The sequence below is a fragment of the Impatiens glandulifera genome, chromosome 7 (assembly GCF_907164915.1).
Source record: "Impatiens glandulifera chromosome 7, dImpGla2.1, whole genome shotgun sequence".
NCBI classification, from domain to species: Eukaryota; Viridiplantae; Streptophyta; class Magnoliopsida; order Ericales; family Balsaminaceae; genus Impatiens; species Impatiens glandulifera.
In genome coordinates, this window is record NC_061868.1 from 3,698,486 (window position 1) to 3,721,471 (window position 22,986).

Consider the following 22,986-nt stretch of genomic DNA (forward strand, 5'->3'; position numbering starts at 1 on the left):
GATTGGGGGAGATTTTGATTATGGAGTAGTCCAATCATTCCTAGTATAATAACTTCTTTCATTTGAGAGCATGGCATGTAAGTTTCTACTATTGACATTTCTTTGATTTAGTGAAACATATCCCTCCTGTGGACGTAGGTCAATTTTGACTGAACCACGTATATTGTGTTGTCGTTTATTTTGTGATATTTCAGTTCTTGGTTATTATTCGTCATAGACGATTTGGAAACTGATTTGTTACAAGTTTGATTTCTAAGAAGATCAGTAGTTTTACTGTTGCAAAACTCAATAGTGGTATCAGAGCAGTTTTGATTGGTTATCTGTTTTAACATTAAAGCAGAGTGCTCTACTGGTTACTTGATGAAATTTAAAGAGGAGATCAACCGGTTTCTTTGCTAGAGTTTTTGTCAGTTGTTAAGGCAGTAAAAATAGGGAAATCTAGACCTGATATGGTGAGTCTGAATGGTACAAACTACATGCAATGGAAATTGATGATTAGTGATCTGCTAGTTTTAGATGATTTGAATGAAGCAATTGAAAATGAGGGTGTTAGACCTGAGACTACAAAAGAGACTGATTGGAAAAAGATAGATAGAAAGGTTTGTAGCTTTATTCGTTCCTGGGTTAGTGTAAATGTTGTGCACCATGTTGAGGATGAGACTACATCGTATGGTGTGTGGAGCAAACTTGAAGCTCTCTATGCTGGGAGGTCAGCATGAAATAAAGAAGCACCGGTACGAAGGCTGGTGAATCTGAAGTACATTGATAATAAATCAATTGCTGAGCACTTGAATGAATTTCAAAATATTTTGAATCAGCTGAGTAGTATGAAGATAAACTTTTATGATGTGGTGCAAGAACTTTTAGTCCTTGGATATTTTCCTACAAGTTGGGAGAAATTTATTATCACTCTCAGCAACTCAGCACTAAATGGTAAAGCCAACATGGCATTTGTCACTAGTTCTTTACTTGATGAGGAGAATCGATAGGGGGATAAACCCTCTAAGTTTGATATGTTGGTGACTGATAGAGGAAGATCAAAGGATAATAGAAATGGTTCGAGTAGGGGCAAGTTTAGAAGCAAGTATAAAGCTCCAAAGAAGGATGGTGTTTGCCATTACTATGGCAAAATGGATCATTGGAAAAACGAGTGCTAAAAATTTAAAAATGATAAAGCTGTTAGGATTTGTATCTCCCAAATCCGACCTGCTTGAAACGATCTATAAAAAACTCAAGAAAAAAGAACACAAGAAGACACAGATTTATAGTGGTTCACTCAAAATGATCTACGTCCACTTCAGCCGCCACCAGATTTCACTATGAATAAAAAGAAAGAATACAGAGGTTTTTCCTCACACTTTATCTCTCTATAATTATGTCTAACTTCTGTAAACTCTTAATAATCACATATTTATAGGGTAAACATTCAGGTAATAAACCTAAATAATTGTTGGTCAGGCTCAAGCCCAAAACTAAATACAAATCCAATAAACTCTAATTAAGAATGTAGAATTTATTATAAGTGTAGGCTCCATAACTCAACAATCTCCCACTTGGAGACTAACTTCATCATCTCTCGATCGGTAGAGGCTTTCCATCCGGAGTCTTAACGAAGAAGACCAACTTATGTTGCACACAACTTCAGTTTTCATTTGTCACAGCTTTTGTCAACATATCAGCTGGATTCTCACTCCCGGGAATCTTCTCAAGAGCTAATACTCTATCTTCTAAAGTTGACCGGATGAAATGATAACGAACATGTATATGCTTCGTCCTACCATGATAAAAATGATTCTTTGCCAAATGAATGGAACTCTGACTGTTGCATCGCAACACACTTCCCTCGTAGTCTTGATCCAATTCTCGTAAAAAGGGTTGTAACAACATCATCTCCTTAGAAGCCTCTGTCACAACAACATACTCTGCCTCACAGCTAGAAAGAGCAACAATCTTCTGCAATTTTGAAACCCAATTGATTGCAATACCTCTCAGAGTATAAATGTACCCTATTGTTCTCTTCCTACTATCAACATCACTACCATTGTCAGCATCAACATATCCTTCCAAACTCATATTAGACTTTCGAAAACACAAAGCGAGACATGTACTTCCTCTTAAGTATCATAGTATCCACTTTACTGCATCCCAATGTTGTCTACCCGGGTTGCTCATGAAACTGCTAACAACTCTCATTGCATGTGCTATGTCTGGTCTTGTGCAAACTATCGCATACATAATACAACCAATGGCAGAGGCATACAGAACAGTGACCATTTAATTTTTCTCCTCCTCTGTTGAAGGCGACTGATCTTTAGATAGTCTGAAGTGACTACCTAAGGGGGTAGTAACTGGTTTTGCATCATACAAGTTAAACCTCCTAAGAACTTTCTTCACATATTCTTCTTATGAAATCTTGAGAACTTCTTCATCCCTGAAAATTCTCATCCCAAGGATTTATTTTGCATCACCCAAATCCTTCATTGCAAACTTTTCAGACAACTCTTTCTTGAGCTTGTTAATCTCATAAAAACTTGTTTTAGCAATCAACATGTCATCAATGTAGAGGAGTAGAATAATGTACAATTTATCAAACCTCTTGATATAGCATCAATGATCAACTTCACACTTTAGAAAATTGTTACTTTTCATGAAGCTATCGAACTTCTTGTACCATTGCTTTGGAGCCTGTTTCAAACAATACAAACTCTTATGAAGCTTACACACAAGCTCATCTTTTCCTTTGATTTCAAATCCTTCTGTTTGTCGCATATAAATCTCTTCATCTAAATCACCATGAAGAAAAACAGTTTTGACATCCATTTGTTGAAGATGAATGTCTTCTTTCACAACCAAACTCAAAATTGTTCTTATTAACATGATTGTTAATGTGGGGAATGAAGTTACTACCAATTTAAACACGCATATTTTATCACAATAGTTCTGGACTGCATTGAACGGGGTACTTCAACCAATCTGGCCTGGTCATCAAAGCGAGAGTAAACTATCAGCTATGGTAAAAATACTTAACATGAAATCCGAGAACAATTGGTCCGAGTGCGCTATAAATCAAATCTGGACTACATTAGGTCAATATTACCAGAAAATAATTATATGCCGGTTAGTTTTAGGTTGATCGGATTCAAAAGTCATGATTGTTATGTTTTTTAGAAAGGTTATTGCCAATTGCATTCAGGAAAATATTACATAAATTCGTTTGGGGAACCTTGACTGATTTAAGTAATTTCATGCATGACCTTAATTGTTCAGCTTTGATCCAAGACAAAGTGGATAACTTATAAGGTCAAATTCCTGTAATTTCATCCTTTTTTGATTCAATGGAACATCTTTTGATACATTTACCATATGAAGCAAAATAGGAGGTCTAGTACAATATAAATGGATGTATCCCTTTGAGAGGTATGTAAATACATATTTTGTATTATCTTTGTACAAAATAATTAAAGATACTTCATAATTTGTACCCTTTTCAATTTAGGTTTCTAAAGAGTTTGAAGAATAATGTGAAAAACAATACTATAATTGAAACATCCATATGCAATGCCTATATTCTTGAAGAAATATCAACATTTGCTTCGTATTATTTAAATCGAATGTAATTTGCAAGCAAAGACAACCTTGAAGGAACACGGAAGGGTCATTGAACAAAAATCAATAACCAATTTCGATTTTTAATTACCTAGGACGTGGAAGTGGTGGTTCAAAGAGATTCATGACCAGCAAAGAAACATTAGTTGCTCACGCATATGTCCTACTAAATTGTCCGGAGGTGGATCCATATTATAAGTATTGAACGATCATATCATAATTCTTTATTTTGAATTTGAGAACTTATTGTATTTCATTATTTAAGGACTTTTGTGGTATGAATGTTGAAGTAGATCCTTATGAAACGGATTGTCAATTCTCATCATGGTTCTGGTCAAACGTGATTTCATTTTCATTATGACTAAAGATGTCAAGTCTCACTATGGTTCCGATCTAAACATTATAATAATTCACTTTGAAGGTTTTACAAGAACAAAGAAGGGATCAACTTGACAAAGAATTAACGTATTTCATATCATTTGGTCCAAAAACTCTAACAACTAGATATTCAACGTACTTTATTAATGAATATGTTTAGAGAGCTAGTGATTTTTGATTTAATGAATCAATCATAAATAGTGTTATTTGCGTTCATGCAAATTATTCTAATTACATTGGACTTTTGGAGGAGATTATTGAATTAGAATACATTGGTCCATGTTTACATGTGGTTCTATTTAAATATTTGTGGTTTGAACCTATTAGAGGCACTAAAGTTAATGAAACATATAGATTGATTGAAGTGAACATGAGACAGATATACTAAGTATGACCCATTTGTTCTTGCTCAACAAGATATACAAGTTCACTATTCAAACTATCCAACCACAACGAATGATCATGATTCTGGATGGATGGTCGTTTGCAAAACAAAAGCAAGAGGAAAGATAGAGGAAATATGGACAAATTAAGTGGTGTATCAACAAGAGTATCCTACCATAGAATTATATATTCCCCTCATATTCCCTTATATGATGTGAACGATTTGAGTGATCCCAATGTTATTCATGGTGAGTTAGATGGATTTGATGAAACTGAATTGATTCAAAGTGCTTCGAAGGAAAGTGATCATCTACAAACTGATTTGAATAATAGTAAATAGAAGTGATTAAGATTTAAAAGGGGAAGAACAATCAGGAGATGACATATTTTGATTTTGTAGTTTGAAATGTGATGCAGCGTGCGTGGCTAGGATGAATCTTTATCAAGATTCGTTGATTCTTACGAATACCGAAAGTCGATAGATATTGAGGAAACCTCGTTTTCTGATTAAATAATCTTTTCCTAACAAAGTGTTTTAAGATCCTTTAAATACTCAAACCCTAGCTTGCAAAAGAAATAAACAACTTTTAATAAATTGCAAAAAACACCCGAAACTAATAAAAAATGCGATTTTGAGCCCCTAAACGTTTCCGCTCGAAAAACACTAGGCAATCGTCGAAATCTGACACTTGCGAGATATTTTCGGATGCTGCAACTTTCGCATAAACGCCTCTTCGACTCGCACCGCATCATTCCCCCCAGGGTAGAAAAGATTCGTCCTCGAATCTGGAACCGCATCATCCTCATCAGAAGAAGACTCACCCACAAAAGGAACAAGATGATTCACATTGAACACATCAGAGGTACGCACATGGCTGGGAAGGCGTAAACGATAAGCATTGGGGTTGATCTTCTCCACAATCTCAACAGGACCAATCTTCTTAGCAGCAAGCTTGCTATATTCATGAGCTGGAAAACGATCCTTAGTCAGAATAGCCCACACAAAGTCACCAACTTCAAAATCAACAGCACGCCTTCTCGAATCAGCCTTCTCCTTGTACTTGGCAGTAGCAGCAACCAAGCGGTCATGAGTGGTCTGATGAACCTAAGCCAACTGACCAACAAAATCCGCAGCAGTGGAATGAGGACGCACCTTGCTGGGCAGCGCTAACAAATCAAGAGGAGCACGCGGAGACAGCCCGTAAATCACATGGAAAGGACTGAAACCAGTGGAGCGATTAACAGCATGATTGTGAGCAAACTCGGCCTGAGGCAGCTTCAGATCCCAAGCCTTAGGATGATCCCCAATTAAACTGCGCAGAAGGTTCCCCAAAGACCTATTAACAACTTCAGTTTGACCATCAGTTTGCGGGTGATAGGCACTGCTAAAATTCAGCTGAGTATTAACCAAACGCCAAAGACTCCTCCAAAAGTGACTCACAAAGCGAGTGTCTCGATCAGAAACTATGGAGGCAGGAAGTCCATGAAGGCGATACACATCCCTGAAATAAAGCTGTGCAACAGCCACAGCATCAGAGGTTTTCTTGCAGGGAATGAAATGAACCATCTTCGAGAATCGGTCAACCACCACAAAAATCGAATCAGAACCACGCTGGGTACGTGGCAGCCCAAGGACAAAATCCAGTTTGCTAAACACAGAAGCACCACCCAACTGATCCAACAAGTCATCCAACCGGGGAATAGGAAACCGATAACGCACTGTAATCTTGTTGATAGCACGACTATCAATGCACATACGCCAAGACCCATCCTTTTTTGGGGTAAGAAGGGCCGGGACAGCACAGGGACTAAGGCTCTCTCGAATGTGTCCCTTAGCCAGCAAGTCCTCCACCTGTCTACGCAACTCGTCATGTTCTTTGAGACTCATGCGGTAATGAGGACGGTTGGGTAGGGCAGCACCTGGAACCAAGTCAATGTGATGCTGGATATCACGCAAATGAGGCAAGGCACAAGGCAGATTCTCAGGAAAAACATCTGCAAACTCCTGTAACAGCGGCTGCACTGGAATAGGAACCTCAGAACTAGCACCACAGGTAATCAGCGAACAAAATAGAGCAAACACCATGCCAGATTCAACCATGGCGGTCTGAAAAGGACCCTGAGACAACAAGGTGGCAGGGGGGACGCATGATGAGTGGGGGCAGCACCCTTCTTGGGCTGATTTGGCATCAACACAATCTTGACTCAGCCAGGACAGGCGATAAGGCTTGGGGTGAGGTTCAGTGGACAGACCCAGCTTCGAAACTGCAACCTCAGAAATCACATTCTCACAACTCCCAGCATCAATGATGAAGGTGCAAACTTTGCCACCGATGGTACAAGTGGAATGGAACAGATTATTGCGTAACCACTCGTTGTCAGGAGCACGAGGGGTTAAACATGATCGACGAATCACCAAAAGGGGGCCAACATCACCAGAAACATACTCCTCCGCTGCCTCATCATCATAAACATCATACACTGGGGCTGAATCTGAAGGAAGAGCAGAGTCAGGATCATCCACCTCAGTAAAAAGACCACGATTGGTGGACTTTGGGTTGCGACACTCTGCTTGGCGATGGCCAACTTCACCACAATTGAAACAACGCAAGCCACCGGGACGTCCCTGCGGGGGGGCTGTAGTGCCGCGAGGGGGGGCTGGGGTGGGATGGGCCGACTGGGAAGAAGAACCAATGCCACTAGTGGGGACAACCTGTTTTCCAAAGCTACCCGAACCGCGCCTGGCTAGCTGTTTCTCAGCCTGTGAAGCACGCTGATGTGCCTCAGAAACAGTCAAGGGATCAAACATATTCAAAATATCCTGCAACTGGAGGCGAAGGCCACCAATATAGCGAGAAACCAACTGGAGAGGGGACTCAGATAGGTCAACACGAGCCACAAAGGTGTAAAACTCAGTGGAATAGTCATCCACGGAACGAGAACCCTGACGAAGATTCTGGAACCGCTGGTACAGGTTACGTTCGTAATTATATGGTAGAAACGCAGCCCTAATATGCTTCCTGAATTTGTCCCAATTCGTGAGCTTTGCCTTACCATGACGAACACGTGTCTGTTTCAACTGCTGCCACCATGCTTGTGCACGACCATGTAAGCGGATCGTAACAAGGGGTACACGACGATCTGCAGGAACTTCCTTGAAATCCAGAATCTCTTCAACCTGAGAAAGCCAATCAATAAACTCTTCCGGTGATAGACTACCATCGAACTTAGGGATGTCCACCCTGAAAGCCTGCTCCCAGCGATGATTGGGGCGTTCAGGGGATCGATTCCGAAGACCACCGAGAGGGTTTTCATCTGTCATCGTAACATCATCTTCAGGGTGGTGCATGTGCATAGATGCATCCATCCGTTGCGTCAACCATTCAACCTGCCGCCTCAAATCGTCGTTATCACGGCGAAACTCAGCGTTTTCACGTCGCAACTCAGCAAGGTCACCATCATCAGCACCAGGGGTAGGGTTGCGCGGCTGTCTTCGGGGCGGCATACCTCAGGGTCGACTGGAAACTGATACCAACTGATGCAGCGTGCGTGGCTAGGATGAATCTTTATCAAGATTCGTTGATTCTTACGAATACCGAAAGTCGATAGATATTGAGGAAACCTCGTTTTCTGATTAAATAATCTTTTCCTAACAAAGTGTTTTAAGATCCTTTAAATACTCAAACCCTAGCTTGCAAAAGAAATAAACAACTTTTAATAAATTGCAAAAAAACACCCGAAACTAATAAAAAATGCGATTTTGAGCCCCTAAACGTTTCCGCTCGAAAAACACTAGGCAATCGTCGAAATCTGACACTTGCGAGATATTTTCGGATGCTGCAACTTTCGCATAAACGCCTCTTCGACTCGCACCGCATCAAAATGTTATTGCTCACTTAATTACAGATAATTTTTCTTAATATATTTTGTTAAATTATGCAATATTCTAACTATATGAAATGAAAATAAGTCTTTGAACCTCGCATGTTTTATTGCTCGTGAATAAAAAGAATAATTACTAAAAATTACATTGGATCTGCATTAAAAACGGCATTGGTTTTCAATATGCAGTTGAGCGCTAAATGAAGATTAATGCATTGATAGTTTCTATCTAAATATGAATTTGTTACCCGAGAGTTGAAAAATAATGACCAAATATGTCATTGGATCTGCATTAAAACGTCATTGACCTTCAATATATATTATTGTTGTACATATTATATATAGTTCAGCACTATATTCCAGTTTAATGCATACGTTGTTGTAGAACTCTTTAGTTCAAAATTAATTCACGATATGTATTGTTTAATGCAAAAATTATTGTAGTTACCTTCAGTCGAAATTTTTTAATATACCGCGTAAATATTTTATTTGCGCCAAAACTATCCCCAAACGACAAACACTCCCTCTCGATTTTATCATTTCTCCCATTTCATTCTCTCTCCAAACTTGCTTTTCCCTCGTTCCTAAACCCTAGCCTCCCAAAATCCTAGACAAACCCCGCCACCTCTCATCGCCACCCACAACGCTGATTCTCTAATACCCCGCTAGATGTTGCAGTATTTGTTAAATACACTTTTAATAAATAGATGCAAATTTTATTGCTTCATTTTCATTATTTGTTATATTGACTATTGAAAAGCATATTACACTTCATAATTTTATACGTTATTACTGTTTATGTTGAATATATATTTTTATTATTAAATAAACTCATTTTAATAGAATTTCTATTGCAAAACATTAAATTTATTAATAAAAGATATATTATAAATCTTATCAAAAAAATATATATTAACGATGGTTAGTTACAGTTTTAGAAAAAAAGTGAATTTTATGCAATAAATTGGATTTAGTGGAAATTATGTTAAAACAGTTAATGTAAACACCAATGCAAATTTGCAACCAGCGATTTGCAATGTTTAGCGGTATTTAGCGATTTGCAATGTTTAGAGGTATTTGCAAATGTGGTTGAAATTCCAAAATAATGTTAAAACAAATGTTAAAGACCGTTTTTAATGCATAGATTGTTGCGGGCCATCGGTTACAAATGAGCAGTTTTTTTTAGTTACCTTAATTGGATTTGATTCAATTAAGAAATAAGCTTTGATAGAAAAAAAAAACAATATTCAAAACAAAAAGTAAAATACTTAGAGATCATAATTCCTTAATATCAAGCTTCATTATTAGTGAAATATTGAAAAGAATCAAACTATCCAACTCTTTTCACCTTTCATTTTTTATTTTTTATTTTCGTTACATATATTCTTCAACATAAACGTTGTATCATTGACATGTTGAAGAAAATCCCGGACCTCCATATAAGATAAATGTTTGTAACGAGGATCCCGGCCTGTTTTTTGTAAGTGTTAAGTCATAGCATGCTGGTTTCGATATTGTTTTTACCAAGTATCCTGGATCTCTTGGAATTAAACCATGATCAAGCACTTTTAAGGAACGAATGTAACATGATTTACCATAGCCTTTATTTGGGAATTCACCACTACCCATTTGAGTAGTTGTGTGGTGGCCATAATTTCTTTGATTCACAATCTCCCCACCCCATTGGACAAGATTAGCCTTGTTTCTTAAGTCGGTAAAGATAACCGTAGGCCAATACCCTAATATAATACCCTGCACTTGAAGCCACCATTTATCTCCTTCCTACAATAAATTTCATATTTTACTCTACACACATGCTAAAAGTTCGAAGAAGTTTGAAATCATGGGTCATACCTTGAATACGTTAATTGATATCACCCTTAATGCACCATGTATCGAAACTCGTGATATTGGCAAGTCTAATGAATATTTTCTATTTGTTTGGACGAAACCTTGGCAATTAAGATTGTAGCAACCTTTGGTTTTATACCCATCGCTCTAATTTCAAACAATAGAAAAGTCAGCAATTGTAAATTTGAGATTGAATTTAAATTAAATGAACTACACACTTCATTTAGTACTTGAGCTTTCTTATATTATATAAAAATAAATTAATATAATGTTGATAGAAGTAAGTAACTTACCGTCCAATATATGAAGAGTCTTGTTTTTCTATCATTGTAAATTGGACTGACCTTGAATATATTTGAAAAATTAAGGAAAGATAAAGTCAAAATCTACATTTATTTGCTTAATAAAACTTCACAAATCACATTTATTTCTTACCATCCATCCCACTTCAATGCTGTTCATGTTTTTGTAAAAATCTTGTTGATCATAACTTGTAATAATCCACATTTGAGATAAGCTTATCTCGTTATTTTCTATCCTAGGGTTCCATAAATTAAATACCCCACTGGCTCCATAGTAAGATGATCCGTGATCACTTACTATAGCATACTTGAAAAAAGAAAGAAGAATAAACATTATTAAAATTAGGGTTGAAACAAAGCAAAAGCCAATCCAATTCAAACTCAACTAAATAAAAACTTAACTTATTAATTTTGACCTTCTAAAAGTTTAAGTTGAGTTGGGTTCTATATATACATACCTCGTGTCCGTTATCTTGGTTAAGACTTTGATTAATTTGGTGCCGCATAATGAAAGAAGACTTCTTCGGGTAAAAATTGTCGGAGCTTTTATTTCTTCTTATAGGGATGGTGCCTTCGGGACATTCCCCATTTTTGTGCCAATCTTGAAGCATATCTAATGTTAAATTTGAATCCAATTTCTTTGCAAAAGGATAGTAACTAGGTTCCATCTATCATAGTCACACAATTAATTTCAAATGACTAATTACTAAACATTTAATCAATTATATTTAAATTTGTTGATTATATATGACAAACATAAACTACCTGTAAATCTTTGATTAGAGGATGGTCAAATGCTGGTTGTTTATAAATATCAACACAGTCAATTGTTTCATCATCAATCTGCAAATAAAATTTTGATCAATTATCAGAAAAAGTTATATATATATATATATATATATATATATATATTGAATTGATTATGCAAATTAAATCATATCTAACCTTTATTGTTTTTATAGTCCCTTTTGACTTCAAATCCAATGATCCTTCGGTTGAGTTGTGGCTAGAAACATGATATATGAATTGAAATGCAACAAATAGAACTGATAACATTGGCCACTTACTTTCATTTTTCTTAAAAGCCATTAGAAAATTGTCTGCAAAGTACTAATTCTTTGAGTTTAAAGTTATATATATTTTGTAACTCCTTTTGTTGATAAACATTAAGTACATTAAGTATCTTCTTAATTAATATAACTCCTTTAATTAATAAAAATTAATTCCTTATAAAAATAAAATCAAATAAGAAAATGTATATATATGTTAAGACCACATTTATTACTTATTCTAAATTAATTAAGTATACTGTCTAAAAAGATTTCTTTATGGATTATATCAATTAAATAGTTACTTAATATTTTCTTTATATATCAGAAATCTTTACTAGTATATTATAACAGAGATTCAGGGTATATTCTACACTAATTAATGTCAATAAATAAACTAGCAGGTTACTTAACAAAATATTATTTATATATAAATATTTTAAATAAAAATAATATTTGAATTAGCTTTAATTTTATTAAATTAAATCCAAATTTAATGTTTATTTATAATTTTAAATTCATTATATAAAGTTTGAAAAAAATTAAAATTTATTTTTAACAAACAATTTTTTGTTTTTTTATTTCAGTCTTTTTAATTAATAATATATTAAATATATATATATATATTGATATTTTTATTTTTATATTTTTCGTCATTTCTAAAATATTATTTCAAGTATATAATGTCTTATTTTATTTTTTATAATAATAATAATAATAATCGATCACTTTAAAAACTTAAACTATTTAGTTAAATATATTTTTTATAATTTTATATATATATATAAAGATAAGAATTCCCTAGAAGAAACTAAAACCATTTTTTAAATGTAAGATCAAATCTCAATTTAAGACATTTTTGTAGTGATAATATATTATTTTTAGTCCATATTTATTACTTGTTCTAAATTAATTAAATTTAATTCTATTCTTACTTTCTAAAAATATTTCTTTATTAATGATATCAATTAAAAAGTAATGTAATATTTTCCTTTGAAATTCAAAAATAAAAAATGTTCCTAATTCAGACACTAAATATATTTTTTATATATTAGAAATCTTTAATAATATATTATACATATGAGGGAATCCATGTCTATATATACTACACAAATTGATGTCACTAAATAAATTATGGAAAACTTCATCTTTATAAATTTGCAAAATAATTCATATATATACACACAAGGTAAACATTAATTGACAGACATATATATATATATTGAGATCAAATTATTATTTGTTGCAAATTGACTAAATATTTGTCTATATTTACTTTCCAAAATATACAAATTAACTACATATTTTTTTAGAAGTTCTAATAAATAATAAAAAATGTTCCTATTTGAGACACTAAAAATTTTCTTCGTTAGATATTAAAAATATTTATTAATAAATAAGATATAATTCCCATTAGAGAATCAATATAATAATTATTTCTAATTAATAAATGGGACAACTTCAAATAGAATATTTGAAACGGAATTAGAATTTACCGTTTACTGAAATAATTAGAAATAAAAACATTGTAACCAGATAGTTCATTTACGTTTTACTTTTATTTAGAATGATACGACTTCAAAATCATTTTAGGTATGTCTAGAATAATCTCTTAAAATCGCGGATTTTTCCTGTTATTGGAAAATTTTAATAAAATGATGCTGAGTCATTTTTCCAAAATAAATAAATAAATAAATGTGACAACTTTGTCTTCTAAATATATTTAAGAGTTCTTATTAACGTTTTGCTGTTTTTTTAAAGGATAAAGGATGAGTATTTCTTTATGTATATTATAAGTTGATTATTTTATTGTAAAAATAATTACAAAATAAATCTGGATTAAATAATTACGTACATGATCAATATTTATTATGTAATTAGTTTTCATAATAAAAATAATCAACCTTATGATCAAAATCAAGAAATCCTCATCCTTTATCTTATTTTACATTTGATAGATTAATTAGTTAATACACTATAATTGTTAATCATAATTCTGGGGTCAAACTTATTAATATTGTAAGGTAGTTGCATATAACTTTTAAATTTAATTTTCTTAAACAATCTTTTTTTTTGTAAAGAGTTTTGTATTCATGATAGAACAAATTAATGATATTATAATTTTATTTTATTTTTAAAATTTTTGTTATAAAAGGTCCATTCAAAGATATTTATAGAATGTATAAACTCAATAAAAATGAATGAATATTGATTGTCAATATGCAGGTAGTCAAAAATATATTTAAGGGCTCGATTCTCTTATGGTATTTATTGATAAATAAGACAATAATTATGAGTTAGAATATGAAGAAAGAGGGGACAATGGTGATAATTATGGTGATAATTATATGAAAAACTTTATAAATGACTTTATATCCGAATTGTGTCGATGTTTGAATTTACGGTAATACTAGTGAAAGATGTTAAAAAAAAAAATTATACTTTAAAATATGTTTTCTTGTTGAATAATTCGAGAGAACCTTTGTATTAAACATAAAAAAAAAAAACTTTCAAATTGACAATGCTACTAAGATATGAATGTTCGAACAACTTTTAGAAATTAATTTTTGTTTTTAATTCAGAAAGTGATCTCACCCATAGTTAAAATTTAACTTCAATTTAAAACGTTATAAATTAAAATATATGTGATATTTGGTCTCTAAATCTTAAAGTACACCGACTTCAGTAAATTCAACTTCTCTATTAAGTTTAAGTTTTAGACAAACATTAGCCTTTATACTCACTAATCATTTACCATTATACAAGAGTGACACTAGCTAATTACAACAAGATTAGTCAAAAGAATCTTAAAATTTTAAAAACAATATCGAAAAAGTAGAAGGTCAAAAGTCGGAAGGAAAAATATAATATTGAACAAATTCTATAAAGGCCTAACGGGAGCATCAAGATCTGTGTTGAGGTCGACTCAATCGGGTTTTGAGTGATTTATAAACCATTGCTTCCCTTTGAGATTTATCAATGGATTATTTTTAATTTTTTTCTGATTTTATTATTGGTTCAAAATTTATGACAAATCTTATTATAGCTTATAAGGTTCTTGTTTTTGTTTGATTGTTTTCATCATAATTTCACAAAAAATATAAATTGATGAAAAAGTATCATAATTAAAAAATAAAAGTAAATGTTTTCCAACATAAGCCAATATTATTAAGAATATATATATATATATTAGATTTGAATAAATCGGATTATATTTATATATATTTCATGAAGATTGATATATCTTTATATTAGATTATATAATGTTATCATGAGATTAAAGATTGATGCGAAAGAGAAGTTATATATCTTTATATTAGATTGAATAATATATAATATATAATATATATTATAAATTAAAGAGAATTAAGGAATAATGTTTAAGGTTATATATATATAAATATATATATATATATATAAATCAATATATAATAAAATTTTAATTATATCCTTTATTTTAGGATTAAAAGATTAAGGTTAATGATTATTAATAAATTAATTAATAATTGAATTTAGGTCATAAAAATATTTAAAATTTGTTCAAATAAATCTTGAAGATTTATTAATTAATTTAATTAATATGAGATATTATAAATTTTAAATTCAAGAAGTAAGATTTAGCCTAAATATAATTTTATTTTTTATAATAAAATAAATTATATATTTTTTTGGAAAACCATATATTATTGATTTGGTTATACAATAATATAACATTTAAATTCAAATTAATGATATTATTGTTCATTATTTGGATTGTATTGATTGATACAAATAATCACCAAAGTGACAATGTTTGTTGAAATTAATTGAAGACAATTTTGAATGGTAATATTGTGTAATTCATGTGATTATATTATTTAGCCCAAAGGTTGACAGAATTGCATTAATACTTGTGATGATAAATATGTAATAATTATATAGTTTTATTTATGTGAATGATTAATCAATCCAAAGATAGATTGATTATTTGACATTTCTTATTATTAATGTTTGATCATTACACCAAAATACTATTAGCAATTAATATTACTGTCCAAAGACTTGATATTAATGTTGCATTAAGTATTTTTAGATGGGATAAATCATTATTTGAATTTAGTTGTTACTTAAGTTTATAAATGTGAGAAACTATTTTATTGAATATTCTAAGTGATTAAGTGCAATAATTTTTATTATGTCAAGTTAAAGATAGTTTTTTTTAGACGAGCCCGCAATATTTTTTTTTTTGAGGATATTGAGTTTGAGGGGAGAAATGATTTTGTCTTAAAAATGATTTAGATCAATAATTCCTATTGTGGAATATTTGATTTATATCTCAAGTGTTTTTGACATTGATAAAAATTTTATTGATATTGATGATAATGTTCAAAAATTAAGAGTAACAAGACAATATTGATTAAATTCATTAAGTACAAACTCAACAACCTCAAAATCAAGTGTCTTTATGACAATCTAGTTTAATTTATTTACTTTTAAGGACAATTTATGGTACTCATTGCATATTTTGATATGAAGCTTCACCATAATAGATGTTAAGGGGTTTTTCAATAGAGACATTGAAAAACGATTTGGTGCAATGAGAAAATTTTGTGTCGAGAGACCGAATTAATATAGTTTGCAAATTAAAGAAATTCATCTATAGACTTAAAGAAGCATCTCGTTAGTGATACCATAAATTCTACAAAATAACAATTATCTCTTTTGGTTTTGAGGTGAATTTAATTGATTATTTGTGTATCACAAGTTCAGTGGGAGTAAACGTCTATATATGGTTTTATATATGGGTGACATTTTGTTTGTTACAAATTTTGTTTGACATTAAGTAGCTAATACTCACGAGATATTTGAAAAGAACTAAGAATTAAATGCTCACATATAGAAAGTCGGAAAGTCTTGAGATCATTGAGTATTCTGACTTAGATCTTACGGGATGCCAAAACAGTATGAAATCTATTTCGGGTTATATTTTTCTCTAGTTGGTTTTGTCGTTTCTTGAAAAAGTGTCAAACAAACACTTAAGGCATCATCCAATATTGTAGCGGAATTTGTGACATGTTACTAGGCATCAACTTATGTGATATTGACATCAAGTTTATTGATATGAAAGAAATGATACAAAGTGGATAAATTTCTATAAAATATTTATGTACAAACTCTATGGTTATGAACCTCTTGGCAATAGGTTTATCATCTAATGTCTTTCATGAGGATATTGCTCGTATGTGTGTCGTAGAGATCAACGATCTCTAACTTCTGTGGGAGTTTGTAATTTTGACATCTTCCAGTTTAATTATTTTATAGATATTTATTAAGTTTTTATTCTAATTAGAAATTAAGTATTATTCAGTTCATTACACTTTGTATAATTATGTTTAAAGTATGATCTCACTAAAGTCAAGTAGGACCTGTTGAAAATTGACTTGAAAAGGTCACCTTGCATTGAATTTTCATTCCTCACATTCATGATATGATTTGTCAATTAATTGTATTGATTTATGTAATCATTGTTGGGTCTAGTTGTGCTTAAATACAACGACGAGCTCTTTGGTCCTATATTGATATAATTAATTGATAAAATTGTTTATACAACATATGATTGAATTGACATTAAACTTCAGGCGCATTATGGTTGATACATTTATTTTTGTACATACGTGACCCAGTGGGAGATTGTTAGAATTTTTAGGGTCATTAGTATAATAAATAATTGTGCAAATGTCATATTTAATATAAACCAAAATAATGTGATCTAATGTGATTAAGTTTATGACTTATTGCTGTATTTGTCATGAATATAAAGTGAGGATACCTAAGTGACATTTCTAATTTTATGAAGAGGCTAAATTAGAAATGACATAACTATATTAACTAACTTATTGTTGGTTATATGTAACGGTAATGGTCCCCATTTGATGTACGTCAATTCTCCTTTGTGTCCCCCATCAAAAGAGAGAGAAACATATTGACTTACTCATCAAATGGAAAAACCATTCCACATAAGGAAAGTTAAAGGAAAGAGAGATCAAAGAATCATTCAATCCATGAAGATTCATGATTTATCAAATTAAAGTACGCTTCCACCATTTAGATTTTAATTTCTCACACATTAAATTAGGATTTAATTAGAATAATTGTAACACCCACCCCATTCGACAAGATTAACATTGTTCTTTAAATCTGTAAATATACTTACAGGCCAATACCCTATTATTGAACCTTGCAGTTGCAGCCACCATTTATCTCCTGTTTTGTCCTACAATAATTTGATATCCTCATTATTAACCATTTTATACTACACCCATAATCTAAAAATATGATTGTTACAAATTCGATGATGTATGATCATCGATCATACCTTGAATATATTAATTGATAGCTGCATCGATTGTCCACCATATATGGACATCCGTGATAAGGGCATGCCAAAGGAAAACTATCTATTCGTTTGGATAAAACCTTTGCAATTAAGATCATAGCAACCAGTTGTTTTGTATCCATTTCTCTAATTCAAAACAATAAAGAATTCAACAATCAATTGTAAATTTGAGATTGAATTTAAAGTGAACTATTTTTCTCCTAATCACTCTTCTTCTCCAGTACTTAGCTCAATAGTATTATATAAAATATTAATTCAAATAAATTAATATAGTGTTTATAAGTAAGGAATCTTACCATTCTTCAAAAGAATTTTCATCCATTTTCGTTCATATGGCATAACCTTCAATAACATAATTCATTGTTTAAGTTATCAACAATAGTAGTAACTGTCATTGTTCAAGTTATCAACAATAGTAGTAACTGTATTTTTACATGTTTAAGTAATGTATAATGTTTCAATTTTTTGAATTTAAGTAACAACTATTTCTCCTTTAGTCATCTTCCACGAACTGTTTCCACAACTAATTGTGACATTTGTAATCAAGTTGTGTAACAGAAATCAGATTGCGCATTAAACCTATAATGCGTCTCACCTTATTAATTTTTCGAATAAAATCGTTTGTCATCTTCAATTTGATGTTTCTCATGCCAACAATATTTAGTGGCTCACCATCTACGAGAAAAACTTTCTCATAGTTTCCAATCACATACTTCTCCATTAAATCTTTATCGGAAGTGGTGTGGAAAAATGCTCTCGACTCCAAAATCCATGAGTCTATCGGGCAATCAACTGATTGAAGCAACACATCAATGATAGTTTTGTAACTGTGTTTGGCTGCATCATTTTTATAATCATGATTCTTCTTAGGTGTTTTACAGTTCCTTTTTAAGTGACCATCACTAGTAAAAATGTAATATTTAAAGACGGTTTTAACCGCCATTAAAAGATAGTTTTCCGTAGTTAAAGCCTATTAACTGCAGTTTAAATACCGTAGTCAACCGCCGTTAAAAGTTCCGCCGTTAAAAAAAAATAATCAATAAGGGCGGGAAAAATACTGCAGTTAATAGTTTACAACGGTAATAAACCGCAGTTAATAGTCTCTAACTGCGGTTTTAAAAACCGTAGTTAAAGATATGTTTGTCAATAAGACTTTTAACTGCAGTTTTTATATACCGTAGTTAAAAATAAGACTATTAACTATAGTTTTATATACTGCAGTTAAAAGTAAGATATTAATTGCGGTTTTATATACCGTAGTTACATGTAAGGTATTAACTACGATTTTATATACCGCCGTTAAATTTTGCCACTAATAACACATTTTTTACTAGTGCATGTTTACCATTCCAGCAATCAAATGTTCACACACTCTTGGACTGACTCCTCCCATTACTCGATATAGATTTACTCTTACCTCGATTGAAATTTTTATCATTATTATCTCTCCAATATTTTCAACATTCAGTGCAGAATATTTAAACATTTTCCAAAAAATTAAATTTACGAACCTATTTAGCCAAAATAGGATCTCTAACTTCAATAAATCTCAATTTAAAATTTCCAATAGTGTTACGAAACCTCATAAATTCTCAACTATTTGGTAGATATGCTAACAAAATCAAGGCACTAACTCTATCACAAAATCAATCTCAACATATAGCAACTGATTCATTATTGTATTAAATTTGTTCAAATGAGTAGTGAGTATCATTAATCATTCTTAAGTTAAAAATCATTTTCATTAAATGTACATTGTTGTTAGCATATAGTTTCTCATACATATCAGAGAGAGTTTTCATCAGACGCATTATATTTTTCTTTTATTTTATGGTGTGAGCAATAGTCTTGCTATGGTCAATCGAGCAACTCTCAAAACATGTCTATCAAATAGTTTTCATTAGACTTTATCCATCATTTCTGGTTTCTCACTCAAAGGAACATTAAGCTTTTTTCGTAGATGTAATCTTCAATCTGCATCCTCTAGAACGCATAATTTATTCCATCGAATCTTCTAATTCCATGTCATATAATGTTCTCGTCTTCCATCATTTTAAATGATCTGGTCTATCCTAGAAGCTCTAATACCAATTGTTAGGATTTGGATCCCCCAAATCTGACTTACTTGAAATGATATATAAAAATGCAAGAAAAAAATAATACAAGAAGACACAAATTTTTAGTTTCCTCAAATTGAGGTACGTCCACTTCAGTCGCCACCTAATTTCACTATGAAGAAGAAGGAATAAATAGTTTTGCATCACACTATTTATCTCTCTAAAATTATATCTCCTCCTGTTAAACTCTTTACAATAACATATTTATAGAGTAATTATTTAGGGAATAAAACATAAATAACTCTTGGTCAAGTTCAAATCCAAACTCAAACTTAATAAATTCTAATTAACTTTTTAATGTTTATTATAATTGTTGGCTCTACAACTCAACAAAAGTTTATGGGAAAGTAAATTATTTTTCAAGAGTATTAGTTTGTTTATAGGCTTATTATCATTGTACATAAACTTACTATCCATCCTGCCTTGACAATACAGAAGTTTGGACCATGTTTTGATACAACCCACATTTGAGATGAGCTTAATTCATCTTCCTCCGCATTTTGGGATTCCACCCTAGAAAGCTCTACATGTCCCCATGGTAAACTCTTTCTTTAGTCTTAACTTGGACAAACTAAAGCGACACAAATCAAATTATTTCAATTAACTAAATGGGTTCATTTAGATCTAGATAAAATATTTCTGTAAAAAAAAAATACATAAAGATGTTTTTATTATTGTAGCAAAATATATTTTGTAATTACACATAACAGACTATTAATAGGCAATTAAGAATTAGTTGTTAGACACAAACCTTTCAGCTTCCTATCTATTGAGCTTATCTATGAGTTGACTAATAAATATAAACTCATATATTACATATTTCTAACACTCCCCCTCAAGTTAGGAGTAAAGAGATTGATTACTCCTAACTTGTCGATGATGCTATCAAAATTTCTTTTATTTAGAGCCTTCGTGAAAATATTAGCAAGTTGATCTTTGCTAGGTACAAAAGGGGTTTCAATCTCACCCGATTGAACCTTCTCACGAATAAAGTGATAATCAACTTCAATGTGCTTGGTGCGCTCATGCAATATTGTATTTGATACAATATATCTAGCAGCATTATTGTTGTAATACATTTTTATGGTTTTGAGCTCAACTCCCAAGTCTTTAAGAATATATTTAATCCAAATGAGTTCTCCGATAGTAGCCGCCATAGCACAATATTCAGCTTCGACGCTTGAACGGGAAACAATATTTTGCTTCTTACTTCTCCACGTAACTAGATTTCCTCCAACAAATGTACAAAAGCCAGTAGTGAACTTTCTATCAAAGTTGCCTACCCAATCAACATCAGTATAACCAATGACGTCAATGCGGTTGTTTCGCTTCATCCATATGCCTACTCTAGGAGTAGGCTTTAAAATAATGTAGAATCTTATAAACAGCAGAAAGGTGTGAAGTTCTTGGAGCATGCATGAATTGACTTACATTGCTAACTGCAAAGGTTATATCGGGACGAGTAACTGTTAAGTAGATAAGTTTACCTATAAGTCTTTGATACATACGAATGTCATGAAGAGGTGTACCTTCTTCAATGTTTAATTTAGCAGTTGTTTCAATGGGAGTCTTTGCGGGTTTTGCAGCAAGCTTACCAGTTTCTTTTAATAAGTCCAAGACATATTTTCTTTGAGAAAGAACAAACCTTTTTAGAATGAGCAATTTCTGTCCCAAGGAAATACTTGAGAGTTCCAAGGTCTTTAATAACAAACTGCTCCTGTAGATACTTTTTAACCTTGAGGATATCACTTGAGTTATTACCTATTACTATAATATCATCCACATACACAAGTACAATAATAGTAGTATTGACAGTAGTTTTAATAAAAAGAGAAGAATCAACAGAGCTTTTTCGAAAGTTTTGATGAACAAGGGCGCTACTAAGTTTAGAATACCATGCCCTTGGAGATTGTTTGAGTCCATAAATAGATTTATTCAACTTAAAAATAAATTTTGAGTTAAGATTTTCATTATATCCTTGTGGGATAAACATATATATACTCTTCTTGCCGATCACCTTGAAGAAAAGCATATTTTACATCCATTTGATGTAAATCCCAATTTTAATTTGCAGCAATAGATAATATCCTTACCGTGTTCATTTTTGCTACGGGTGCAAAGGTTTCCTCATAGTCTAATCCATAAGTTTGGGTGTATCCTTTGGCAACAAGTCGGGATTTATATCTTTCAATTTTTCCTAAGCTATCATACTTGATTTTGTATATTCATTTACAACTAACCACTTTCTTACCTTTAGGAAGAGGGACAAGTGTCTATGTATTATTCTTTTCTAGAGGCTCTAATTCGTTATGCATTGCAACACACCAAGTAGGGTTGGACATGGCTTCTTGAAATGTTTTGGGCTCTATTTTATCAACAGATGTGATAAAAGTATGATATTCATTAGAGACATTTTCATATGATAAGTATTTTTGAATATGATACATTACCAAATAAAGATGATAATCTTTAAGTTTTTTCGATGTTTGAACAACTCTTGAGGACCTTCGAACATTGTCATCCCTTGTAGTTGTTTCTAAAATGTCTCCGGAGATAGATCCATTGTTATTTTCTCCCCTTGAAGGTGTACTTAATGTCTCATGAATAGTGTCTGAAATGTCACTTTGAGTTTTATAGTCATTATTTGTAACTGAATCATTGTGACTTTCTTTTTGTGGGATATCACATGGTGTCCCTTTTTCTGCCTCTTTATTTTGAGAAGTATTTGAATTTCTATCAGAAAATATATTTCTGCAAGAACAATTCATATCCATGGGCAATACATGATCTTTCTATCCAAACTCATTGATATCATCACTATTATCCTCCTTATTTTTTTAGTAAAATTCATCTTCATTAAAGATGACATTACGAGAAATATAGAGTTTTTTAGAAATATGATCATAACATTTATATCCCTTTTGGGTAGTAGAATAATCAAGAAAAATAGCTTTAACTGATTGAGTACTTAATGTATCAGTATGGTTTATATGCACATTACATACACAACCAAAGACGCGTAGATGATTAAGATCACTTTT

At 31.8% G+C, this 22,986-nt stretch overlaps 1 protein-coding gene across 1 annotated transcript; it reads right to left on the reverse strand.

Moving 5' to 3' along the window:
- Positions 1-9,654: 9,654 nt before the first annotated feature.
- On the reverse strand, positions 9,655-11,492 carry LOC124944975. The gene is made up of 7 exons (XM_047485329.1): positions 11,349-11,492; positions 11,169-11,246; positions 10,862-11,071; positions 10,537-10,710; positions 10,395-10,445; positions 10,105-10,248; positions 9,655-10,032 (listed from the first exon to the last, which is right to left on the reverse strand). The coding sequence occupies exons 1-7, from the start codon at positions 11,490-11,492 to the stop codon at positions 9,655-9,657; spliced, it is 1,179 nt and encodes a 392-aa protein (XP_047341285.1).
- Between the last annotated feature and the right edge of the window lie 11,494 nt (positions 11,493-22,986).